General features: G+C 38.8%; 1 protein-coding gene across 17 annotated transcripts in view; it reads left to right on the forward strand.

The window, feature by feature from the left end:
- MAST2 (microtubule associated serine/threonine kinase 2) overlaps positions 1 to 12622 on the forward strand; it is a 219421-nt gene that overhangs the window by 167823 nt on the left and 38976 nt on the right. For all 17 annotated transcript variants that reach the window (XM_086902241.1, XM_086902240.1, XM_086902242.1 and 14 more), the window contains 3 exons: positions 2550 to 2704; positions 9980 to 10055; positions 10929 to 11138. In XM_086902241.1, coding sequence (XP_086758367.1) covers positions 2550 to 2704; positions 9980 to 10055; positions 10929 to 11138 — 441 coding nt within the window. The remainder of the gene's footprint in view (positions 1 to 2549; positions 2705 to 9979; positions 10056 to 10928; positions 11139 to 12622) is intronic.

A 12622-nucleotide genomic window follows, 5' to 3' on the forward strand; every position in this document is an offset into this window, starting at 1 on the left:
CAGGTTGACATGAAATAATCAGTTAGATGGGCCAGTATCCAATTATTTTTAAACAATTAACCTGTTATTCATTTTCTACATGCAGAGTTAGTTTATAAGCAGCTGTAATATAGATTGATTTTTTTTTTTGGCTGGAGAAGAGTTGGCTAATTCTGCATCTGTAATTAAGACACCAGGGGGATATTTGTATTAGTCTGCTGCAAATATTGAGTACTGTGATGTGATTACTTGAAAATCAATACTTCAGAAGTGTTTCACTTTGCTTTCATGCTTTTTCATTGAAAGGTTGTATACCTTCATACTTCTAAAGAAACCCATGGCAGAGAAAAGTCCATGGTTTTTATCTTCAGGGCCTTCATGAATTATTCTCTGGAATTCTAAACTTTGTGATCTGATTGCTTTTATGGAGAGAAAGTGGAGGGAGGATTTTGCTGGGCTGTCCATGGGTTGACAAGCACTGCTTCCCCAGTGATTTTGCTGGGAAACATATTGTTTTTAATGATTTTTCAATATTATAAATTTTGATTTTTTGTTTCTAATTCAAGTTACTATGTGCTAACCTTCCTTAATTTGTTTTGAATCAGACATGTATTTGCAATGCCAGAACTTAGGTATCTGTTAAGTGTCTTTAGCACTTCCAGCTCTGCTGCAGGATCTGTGTTACTCACCATGAATGGGATTTCAGCTGCCACCTAACTTTTTGTTGAGGTTTTTTTCATAGGCAGGTTCTTCTTCCTGCTTCTTGTATCATTTGAGACATAAACAAAGACATCAACAAAATCTCTGCAAATCAAAACAGGACTTGCATAAATCTGTACTTAAGGGAGACAATGGTCACTGTCTTTGGCATAAACAGTTTGAGCAGCAGAACAGTTGTGGGCAAAGGGGCAAATGTCCTCCCTCTGTCATGGCTTCAGTGTGGAATAGACCAGTATAAACTGATACACCACCTGGGTAAACATCAGTGTGTGCTCACTGGGCTGGAAGTGACTTCCCAGCATGGTCCCTCCACACAGACCTGCCTGAAAGAAAATGCTGGAAGTGGTGGCTTCCAGTTCCAGGCACACTTGGGAAGTTCATGCACATCCCAAGGCTTTCAAGGGGGTTCTTTTCTGTAAATGCCTCTGTGCAGTGCAGTGGGAGTGGATCTGGAGCCAATTAAATTTTTATCTAAAATAGGATCTTTAGGTTTATATAAAACCTTATATAGGTTCTTCTATCACCTGATTTTCTGTTGCTTACAATACTTGGAATAGCTACATCATTTGAACAGATATATTCTGTGTGACTTATCTCAGGTTTGTTGGTTGATTGGGTTCTTTCCCTCAGAAAATGCCAATCCAAATGATGTAGCTGTATGGCAAGAGATAGATATGCTCTTTCCTATGCTAGGTGAGTTAAAACTTGGGTCACATGTGTTATATCATGTGTAACTCCATCCTCCCAATACTTCTGGTAGTAGGATGTGGTACTTCCAGTCTAAGTGAGGGCTGTTGTAGCAAAAGGAAAAGTTTTTCTGCTGGAACAGTGTACATAATTAATTTCATCAGATAATAAGGAGCTGTGGAACTTAGGTCAGGGTGATGTTTTTAATAAGGCCCACTGGTGTTGTTTGGTGCTACTCTGATTATTCAGCACTTTTGTTTTTTTCATTTTCCCTTTTGTTTTTAAAGTGAATTTTTAATTTGTCCTTACATAATTTATTTTCTTACTTCTCTAAAATGGAAAGGGGCATTGAAGAATCACACACACAAAAATACATTTTTAGTTGACCTTCAGCTTTTTCCTCTGGAATGTCCAACTTTGATGTTATTAGCATTTCCCACAAATATTTCTTTTAATCTCAGGTTTTATGAAGTTCACAAATTAAAACAGTTTCATGTCTGTTATTATCAAAGGACATATGTCATAAATGCATCAACTTACTTACAGAATAATAAGGTGTTTAACTCTCTAATGAAAAACTTCATTAATCTTAGAACAAAGATACTTTATTATTGCTTCCCTGGTTAGAGAAGAAGCCTGATGGGTAATGAAAAGGAGAAATAAAATCCTGACCATTTACAATAGCAATTTCCAGTGAGAGCCAATAACCAGCAGGAAACTCTTACGTCTACACAGCTCCATAGCACTCTGCATGCCAGTGAAGCTCCTGAGCTAAGAGAACATGAGGGAAAAGGAAAGAAAGTTGCTCACCACTCCAGGAACCTCCTTGTCCTTTCCTGAGTAATGCTGGTACTCATGTGCCTTCTTTTCTGTCTCCTGATAGTAAATTCTCTGCGTGATCAGATGCAGTGGTTCCACAGTCAGATGCAGTGGTTCCCTAGCCCTCTTCCAAAGTTTTCCTGATCTCACCAGCTCTGACATTGAATGTAAGGGTTGGCTTAGCCTAATGAGAACAAAAAAAGAGAGGCACCTGGTCTGATAAATAGCTTTCTTTTCCGCTGGAGCGCACAGTGTCTGGCAGAATCCGTTCCTCTTCCATTCATTAGCTGACCCCTATGCATGCGTTTAGTGCATTTCTTTTCTGTATTTTTTTCTGTACTCAGTCATCATGCTCATCTCAGGAGAAGCTGCACCAGCTGCCCTTTCAGCCCACGGCAGATGAACTTCATTTCCTGACAAAGCATTTCAGTACCGAGAGCATCACTGATGAGGAAGGGCGTCATTCTCCAGCCTTGAGGCCTCGATCTCGCAGTCTCAGGTGAGCTTTGGATCACTTCCTGAATTTTTAAGATGTTGGACATGTTTGTTGCATTTCTATATGTGCTTTCAGATCTAAGTATATTCATTTGTAGTGGCTTTGTTACATGTTTTTGAAACTATTTTAATCAACATTGAGGTAACCTCATCTGATCACAAAGAGGTTTTTTTCTCACATTTGAGGCTGAGCTTTTGGATTGCAAAGTGGTTGGTATACTCTGCTTTTGTATTTTCACAATAACTATGAAAACATGATCCACAAGTGTCTCAAACTAAATGCATAGGATGTAGATTTCCTTTAGTGAAGTTTCTTCTCAGAATTTTGCTACAGTATCATAAGGATGTGGTTATAACCACTTTTAATAACTTTTCTGGCAGTGTTTCTGAAGGGGTGTGAGAACCAGAGTAGATAAAGTCAAAACCTTAAATAGAATTGCAACCCAGCACAATTTTGTCATAGTGCTGAAAACATTTCTGCTGCATTAATAGTTGAATAATTTTACTGTTGCTTCAGAGAACTGGTTGTTCAAAGATAACTATCCAGGGTTATTTCCTTGTGTAGTTGATTCTTCCATACATAAAACTGGAAACAACTAGAATTTCATCTTTCACAGAATTACAGAATGGCTGAGGTTGGTAAGAATATCTGTAGGTCATCCTGTGCAAAGCCCTGCTTAAGCAGGCTGCCCAGGATCATGTCTATATGGCTTTTGAATATCTCCAAGGACAGAAATTCCACAAACTCTCTGGGCAGTCTTTCTTGCAGATCTCTATATGGAATAAATCCACAAACATTTTGTATCATGGCAAAAGCTTCAAGCTTTGCGATGCCTTTAGTGCTGGACCAAGTGAATGAAAGTTTAGGGAAAGTCTGGACACACCTTGTGATAGAAAAGGGTTTTTACAAGCAGGGTTGAAGGAGGTGAAGTCTTCATTCATCTGAGGATGTCAGAGGTGGATATCACCTTTAAATTAATGGACAGTATTCAAAAACTTTGCCAGCTGGAACTGTTGAATCAGTGTATCCAGTCAGGACTTGGATGGGAATTTGTAAAAGGAGGAAGTGGAACAGGCCAGGACAATAACAAAACCCGTGGTCAGTATCATGTCACGGCAGAACTGACCTTTCAAATTATTTGTAATTATTTTTATGTTCTGAACTTCAGTGCAGGCTGCATAGTAATTGCATATGGACCTGCTAAGTGTAGTTAGACAGTAATCTACAGGAGCAGGTGAGTGCTGTGGGTAGTGGCACCCTTAGCCAGGCCCCTCCTCAGTGCCGAGTAGTGAAAGACTGATTATAAATCTTGTTCTAAGTGCCTTTGAACAATAGTCCTACTTGAGTCCTTGTGCTGCCCCTCTTAACACTGACCCTTGCTGAGTAGAGTAATTGCAGTGGTACTAATTCTCTAGAGGTGAGGCAGCTCCTGTAGACAGCACATGCTAAGGTAATGATTGTCCTTTAACACAGGTGTAATCCTGTTGTAGAAGACACTTTTGCTAATGTGAGAATGATATACACGACCATGTGAAGAGCCCAATTTTATTTTCTTCCTTGTTAATGTGGGTTATCAGGTTGCAGAGAATTTTGCCTCTGTGAGCCAATTTGAAGCAGACTGATCGTGGAGTAGGTTTATAATTCGTCGTGCGATGAGATTAATTCTGTGTGTCGTATAACTGATTAATCCTCTTCCTCTCTTGAGTACCTTTCCTGGCTCTCTCACTGGATTTTAGTGTCCAGCCTTATTGGTATTCCAAAGCTTAGAATGAAATAATTTAATTTTTCAACTCACTGTGCCTCATTTGTTTTTCATTTTGCTTATTGCCAGTACTGTGGTGCTGCGTGACTCTAAAGCACCCTTGCCTGTACCAGGCATTTGTGCTGGCCCTTGCACCTCCAAGGGAAATGGATAGGTCAGCCCAACCAACTGGAGCAATATTTGCAGGAGCAGAAACCCCCTTTGACAGAGGGCAGCCTGTACTTGTAAACAATCAAGTATTGAAATACATGAAGACCAGACATTGTTCACTGCACAAAGCTTGCTTATTTATTTGCCCACACTTTAGAGTTACCTCACTTGGTGAGAAGAAATTTTTACTTACTTAAAAATAAAAGCTGAGAACAGCTTTTCTTTTTCAACATTAAATGAAATTAAGCAGTAATTTCCTAAAAATATATTTTTTCATTCAGTGGAACTGTTTGATCAGCTTTAATGAAAAGCAAATGAACAAAACACATCAGACATTTCCCTTAATGGGCAGACATGGTTTTGTAATTTAAAAGATTGTATCATTGTTAATGTGTATTCATTTTTCATCCTATATGACTGCAGCCTTACATTTCTTTTTGAGAGAGGAACTGGCATTTTGAGATGTCGCTGTCAAGTGCTGGGACTGTTCTTTGTCTCTGTAACCCAAAACTTTTTTTTTAGAAGCAGCAGATGATCCTTTTATGCTCCTAGGTATAGAATATTGCCTAGATGTAACTTTTAGAAAAGTATACTTACTTCTTTGGCTAGAATTCTACCATTTTCTTGTACCTAGCTGCAAATGTTCTATTCCTGCAGAGCACTCTTAATATCAAACTGGATGATGAAACTAACAAAGTGTGCAGTCAGGAAGGGTGCGCTGACAGGTTGGTAGCACCTCTGCTTTGCTTGAGGTGTTCTGCCAGTGTGCCTTGAAGATTCTCATCTTTTATTTCATCATGCCTTATTTGAAATGCCTGGAATTTCTGCCCTGAAGAAATGGCACTGGTTCTTTCCCAGCTGCTTTTCTGTGCAGGGAGAAGGAGGGAACACAAGACTAGCACTGGAATGCAAAGGTGTGACATCCTTGTAAAGCTGCTTGCAAAATCCAGGAGCCTGTTCTCTCATCTGTCTCAAAAAGATCCAGTACTCATGTGCTCAGTCAAAGAACTTATTTCCGTGTGATCCACCTGCTTTTAGTGTGTCTTCAGTAGAAGAAAATATTTCTTTGTTACCTGCAGAAGTAGTTCCTAAATACCATCTCTCAACTGTTCTCTATCTCTTTTTTTTTTAATTATTATTTTTTATTTTTTTTATTTTTAAATAATTCAGTCTTCAAATCCTTCAAGTTATTGCCCAACACAGTGATCCACAGGTTACATCTGTTTTGTTTTGTTTAAATCAATTCTGGGCTTTACCTGAACAAGATCTCTTCTCCCTGGAGTAAAATGCATGAAAAGTTGTGAATACTTGCACTAAACTTGGCATCATTACTCTTTTTAAGTTACAGAGATGCTGCCTTCCATCTTTTCCCAGTTCTCTTTACTTGTCATCTTTAGCAGTTGCTCACATGTGGGAATGAGTGGAGAATGTCAGAGATAAAAGCAGAGTTAACTAATAATGACTTTTTCAGGAGCTACCTTTGTGCAGTCACTCAGCCCACCAATCTGCTCATTTCTCTTGATCTCTTTTTGTATTTCAGGGTAATGTTGTCTAGGTAAAAAGGGATGAAGATTGTTGCAGTGAATTTTTATATAGTTGAAGCAGATGAGCTCATCCTTCTTCATCTCTTAGCTGGGTAGTGCTTTTTAAATGCAATCCCCCAACCTGACTTCAAGCATACTGGATCTGGTCAGTAAGAATATACAGACAAAACTCCTGGAAAATACCAAAAAAGACTCCTGATGATAAATTGCCCAAGAAGGAATAGGTGTTGTGAAAACCAGTGGCCTGCATTGTCCATTTTTATCTTTCATCCTTCAGGTTGTGGGGCTCTCCCATCTCAGTGCACTTCATTGGCAGCTTTAACCCTTGAGTAATCGTGGTGGGTTCATCCCTTCTTGCTGCTCTCAGATAGTGCCATCCACCCCAGGCTGTGGAGTGGGGATTCACATCCCCATGGATTTGGGGAAGGATAATAGTTTTATATTCTACAGCACAAGGCAACTGTTCCTTCAAGAAAGCACATTCTAACTGCATTACAGATAATGTTGGTCTCTTGCTTTCCTCTCTCAAGAAAGTGTGCCTTGTGAAGTGTTTCTTGGGAGAAGAGGAAGGCTCACCTTCAGCAGAAGGCTTATCTTAGTGCCCACTTTATCCAACTTCAGCTCTCTAGTTTTCAAATTCCTTATTTTTTGTGTCTGGAAATGACAGAAAATGAAACCCTATAGTTTTAAGTTTCCTATGAGTACTGATTTTAGTCTTGTCCTGTAAATACAACTTAAATAAACCTTTATATACAAGTTGAAAGCAGAAGGAAGCACAGTGCTTTTAGCTTTTTTTGATTTTTCCTAATAAACACAGCTATCACAGTGAAGGAGAGATAATGTATTCATAAACATCTCGGTTTTATTTAGTCACACTTAAACTAGATTTTGTAAGATTTAAGTTCCTGCGTAAATGTTGCTCCTCGAAATAGCTGTCTATAAGCTGTTTTCACTTTCAAGCATCAGATAAGAACACATGAGTTTTGACAGATTGAAGACAACAGAAATCTTTGTGGGAGATGGATATCCCTGAAAATTCACCACCACATCGTCTCGTAAAGTGGAGGGAGTGTGAAGGAGGGGGAAAAGAGAGAGTAGTTCTTCATTTTGCTGTTAAGCTTAAGGGGACAAATATTATTCTTCTAATGTCTACTCTGCTGAAATGAAAAGCTCACTGACAATAACAATTTCTTTGACCTACCTATCTGCACCAAGAAAAGGGAAGGAGCCCGCCTTTTCTCTTAAAATGTTATGCACGTGCACAGCATGTGTCCTCTGTTTTGCAGAAAATAATCTGTTCCTTTGTGGGGCTTGAAATGTTAGACCAGTTTAGTTCAGTCTGTGAAATTTTTAGTGCTGGATAGATGTGTGAAGCTTTTGCATTTGAAAAGATGTCATGCCAGTAAAATGTATTAGACTCCTTTTATCTTCTTTCTAAACTTCCTGATGTTCTCCCTTGGTGGCATTCAGTTATCTGCCCAGTCCTTGTTCCTTTTTCACCTGGTTCTGTCCCAGAGGTGCTGTAAAGTACCCAGCAGTGCTTGGCAGGTAGCCTTTGGCTAGTTAATCAGGTATCCAGCTAATTAGTTTCTTAGTTTCCCAAGCTGAGGATCAACATTAAAAATTATGGTGCAGTATAATGTGTTGCAGTCTTGCTATAGTCAGGTAGATACTTAATTTGACCTGGTATATTGAGAAAATTTTTTTTTGGATGACAGTGTGCCCCTTGATCTGAGGTTTTACCAAGTTGGGTACTCTGTTGCTTTAGTTGGCAAAAAGTGGCATTGATGAGCTGCCAAAGGTGAGAGGCAAACCTGCAACTTCCCAGCGAAGCTGAGGGATTTTTATGTTCACTTTCTTGCCAATTGGTGTGCACAGAAACTGTTTTGTGAAAAATGAAAGCAAACAGTAAATTCTCCTATTGTGGTTCTCCCTAAGGAAATGCTACATCTGCTGGCAGGACAGCTCAAGTAGCCTGATTTCTGCATAGCTCTTAATTTCCTGCATCCATATGAATAAAGTGCCTTGAAAGCAAAAGGCAAAATCCCTCATGTTTTATTGTAGCCCTAAGACAGCAAATACTTAAGCATGTGCAAATTTTAGTGTTAAAATGAAGTGTGTGTGTGCCTCAGTATTTCTGTGTAAGTATCAAAGGGCTAATATATAGTTGTAATTTATACCTCACTTAGATCACACAGAGAAAAATTACATCAGAGAAAAATAAATTCTTCAATAACTGTGTTCAATAACCAAGTCCCTCAGCTTCATATGAAGTACCAGTAAACAAGTGTTGTGCTTGTGTCAGCTGGTCTTAGAGAAAAAAGGATAAGGATAGCAGGATGAATGTGCAGGGGAGTTTGCTTATAACTCTGCAATTCAAATTTTTTTACCCATATGCTTAATTATGTCATACATTACATATGAATATAAATGTAAGTTTCTTTTTAAAGGAAATTTTCCTTGATTAAAAATAGCTATCTACCAAGCTAAGGGAAGTTGATGAAAATGTCTTTTTACTTGCTATTCATAACATCCAAATCAGTATTCTTCTTCTTCAGCATAAGGGTTCAGTGACAGATTTAATCTGAAGTGCATCTTCTGAAGCTAAAGGATAAACAGTAATAAAACCAAGATATGATGTAATTCATGGAATTTCAGTACAAGGCATGAAAAGAATTTGATACAGCTGCAGTCTGTGAGCCAATGAGTTAAATTTTCTTTGAATTGTTAATACATGTTGCCAAAAGAATGTTTTTGCTCTAAATGGGTTAGCAGCAAGGTAGTAACTGTAATGCATTCCAAGTTTAAAATGCATTTATTCCATTTAGAGAGATCCATTTCATCCTTCACTAGAACATTTGAAATGTTTGAACGCATTCAAGATAAATCCGTATCTTGTGACACAGAGTATTTTTAGCAGTATTTAGTACTTTTAAAAACATAACGACAATGATCACGTAGGATGCCAAATAATTGAAGCCCTTGCTTGTCTTGAACGTTGAAACAAGGTAGCTGGAGAAGCAGCTGGAGCTGCTGCAGGCGATCTGTAGCTGGGGATTATCTGCATTACCTCATCCGGCCGTCCTCTGTGGCAGAGTGAGTCAGAGCCCTGCATACCATCAGATGTGATGAAACGAGATGCAACCCTTCTTTAAAAAAAAAAAAACAACACCCAAACAGTAATATAAATGCAGCTTGTCAAGATTTAGTGTCCTGGTGTTTTGGAGTGCCTTAAAGTTTCTTGCTAACTTATGCATAGATGCATACGGATCCATGGTGTAATGTGCATCAAGGGAGTGCAGCTTTCATAAAAGTACTCTGTTGCCTGTGGGATTTATTTTATATGTAAGATTTAGCTGAATAACAGTGCTCATGCAGTATCCTTCAGACAAAGGAAAACAAATCATCTCAACTTCCTTACTTCTATTGCTCTGCTCCCTTTTGGTGCTGGAGACTCCAGAGCTCATTGGGATTTCTTTTGGAGCAGGGCTGCTCCAGCTGCCATGGAGGGCAGTCACAGATTGAGGGGAATTGCAAATGTATCTGCAATAAATGCACTGGGCTTTTACAAACTTCTGTGTTAGGGTTTGCATTCACTGGAAATGAAATAGGGGGGTTTCTGCCAGAGCCCGTGTGGGGACAGGGACGTCAGCAGTCGTTGCTTGCCAGGATGTTCTCTGAAATTCAGCATCTGCACATTACTGAAGTGAACTCAAAGCTTTGGAAGCTACAGTCAATGTGACAGCATAATGGTCAGCACTGGTTTTAAAGAGTTTTGGTGTGATATCTGTAAATGATAACATGATTCCTTTTCTCCTCTAGCCCTGGTCGCTCTCCAGTTTCCTTTGACAGTGAAATAATCATGATGAATCATGTGTACAAAGAAAGGTTTCCAAAGGTAAAGAATGACTTTTTGAATAATGCATTCACTGAACTTGTGTCCAAGCTCAGAATTAGTTTGTAGTACTGGTTGGAGAAGGAGCCCAGCTCTTACATCCCATTTCCAAGCAGTGCAGTTTGCTGAGAGTTTGAAGCTGCCTCCTCATCTTCATATGTTAATTCTGCAGTAGAAGAAATAGATTTAGTATACGTAGAGATTAGGATGGAAAAGGCTGAATTTTTTATATATGTATTTAATATTTGCTAAATTTCTGATGTCTTCTACTGGCATGAGAAATTCTCACGAGAGTGAAAAGAAGAGTCATGCCTGGCTTTTCAAACAGCTGAATATTGAAACCTGTGGAAGCAAGTTAAAAGTTAAAATCTGATTGAAACGAGTGTAGAAGATTGTGTATCCCACAGCTGTTGATATGGCCATTCCTTCCTGTTCCAGCACCAGAAAAAATAGATGTTTCTCTGGAGACAGGATATCAGGGCTTATAGTGATAGAACTGCCGTGTGTTTATGGCCTGGGGCAATGATTTTCAGCTTCCACAGTCTTGTCTAAAAGTTCTGAAAACTTCCTCACAATTTACATCCTTACTTTGGGGACCCAGGGAGGAATACAGCCTCAGGACCAAGATATTTTTATGGTCATTTACATTTTCAGAAAGCGTGTTTTGATTAATTTTTGTTGTTTGCTCATGTGAACGTAACTTTTGCCTCTGATGTGCTGTCCTTGTTCTCAGAAAATGCTACTGTATTTTGGAATGTTTTTTAAGCCTCGTGCAATTTGATATTGCAAATATTACTTTAGCACGCTACTTGTTTATGCTTTAAGGTCTGTGTTAGTAAAATTCAGGAGTAATTTCTCTTTATTCTGCACTTTCAGGCCACAGCACAGATGGAAGAGCGGCTGGCTGAGTTTATTGCCTCGAATGCTCCAGAGAACGTGCTGCAATTAGCGGATGGGGTCCTGAGTTTCATTCATCATCAAGTTATTGAACTGGCCAGAGATTGCCTAGATAAATCACGTGAAGGTCTTATTACTTCTCGGTACTTTTACGAGCTGCAGGAAAACTTAGAGAAACTTCTCCAGGATGTAAGTGCCCTCTGGAAAGTAGAATATATTAATTTGATTGAAACTTTAACCAATAAGCCAGAGCTTTGATTTTAGGAGAGACATTGTGGATTCCAGGGGAGGGGCAGCAGGTAGGGGGGGGCCAGGAGATCTGAGATGTTCCAGTCTCCTCTTGGTCTGCTGTGGGTGGATTTGAGTAAATCATTTCACCTGTGAACTTTGTTTGTATAGAAATTAAATGTAAGTATGAGTATGTCAAAGGCAGTCTTTACCATTTATGAAAATTTGGTTTATTCAGATGAACAAAATTACTGAAATCTTTTCTCATGAACTTCAGGACTCTGAAAGATTTATTAATTAAAATAGTGCCTTCAAGAAGTGAAAACACCATAGTTATTAGTGTTGCTGTAAATTTTTCACAAAAGATTTTCTTGAGCTGAACTTAATCCAGTTGTGGGTTTTTAGTACTTGGATGTATTTTATGGCATTCAAAGCATATGAAAATACACAAGGGGGCGTTATTTTAATGCATTCCCAGTATGCTTCAGCTACTCATTAAAAATTGTTCTTTCCCTTTAAAATGAGAACAATATTAAGTTTCAAACATCTCTTAGAATTTGTGCTATAACTGTTGTGAAGAGTTGGTGCTATTGCCAGTGGCTGAGTCCAGACCTCTGTTTAGGAATATCTTCCTAATCCTCTGCCTTAATGATACAGCAAGCTGAAAAAACAGGTTTTATAAAGATTGCATTCTCAGATAGCAAATATTACAGAGACACCTGGGAACAGAACAACTGAAATACTTTGTTTTCTGTTATGATTTTAATTTTATTTTATCTTTATTGATCAGTTTGCCAACCCACTGGCATGAATTGCAGTAACTTGTGTCCCTCTGCCACTCTTTTCAGATATTAGAAAAAGGCAGATGAGTAGAAATACTATATTAATATACAATTATTGTGTTAAAAAGTTTTGTGAAAGCTGTAAGAACTTCCCTTGTATCAGCTAAATTTCTTGGCCTACCCTATTTACATAAGTGTAGCTGTAATTTTTCTGGTATTTGTTATGTTTGAGAGAAAAATGAGTCATGTTTGGATCTGTGGTGTTCTGCTTGGATGGGGAATATAATTTTGACAGACCAAGAGAGGTAAGGGAGTATCTTTGGAGGGGACTATATGATTGTCTGCCTATAGGATATCAGTAACCACTTGTGGATCCCCCTTGTATCTCCAGAGTCTGGAAGCAGAGTATTTGCACATGTCAGCTGTGAAATAAGGGATCAGGCCTCTCTGGGTGATGGTTTGGAGGTTGGAAAGGTTTCATTAAAAGTGACTTTGTATGCTCAGCAAAATCCCTTACATTTCAGGGGCACAGGGAGACTACACTGTGTTTTACTGCTTCTGGTAGCAGATCCTTGGAGCCTGAACTTCTCCCTCTCCCTGACTTTCCTCTTCTGTGTGTGGACGGTGATTTCTTACACTATAAGGAGCTGAGAGAGCCATAAA

This window comes from Cyanistes caeruleus, chromosome 9, assembly GCF_971803275.1.
Source record: "Cyanistes caeruleus chromosome 9, bCyaCae1.hap1.1, whole genome shotgun sequence".
Taxonomy (NCBI): domain Eukaryota; kingdom Metazoa; phylum Chordata; class Aves; order Passeriformes; family Paridae; genus Cyanistes; species Cyanistes caeruleus.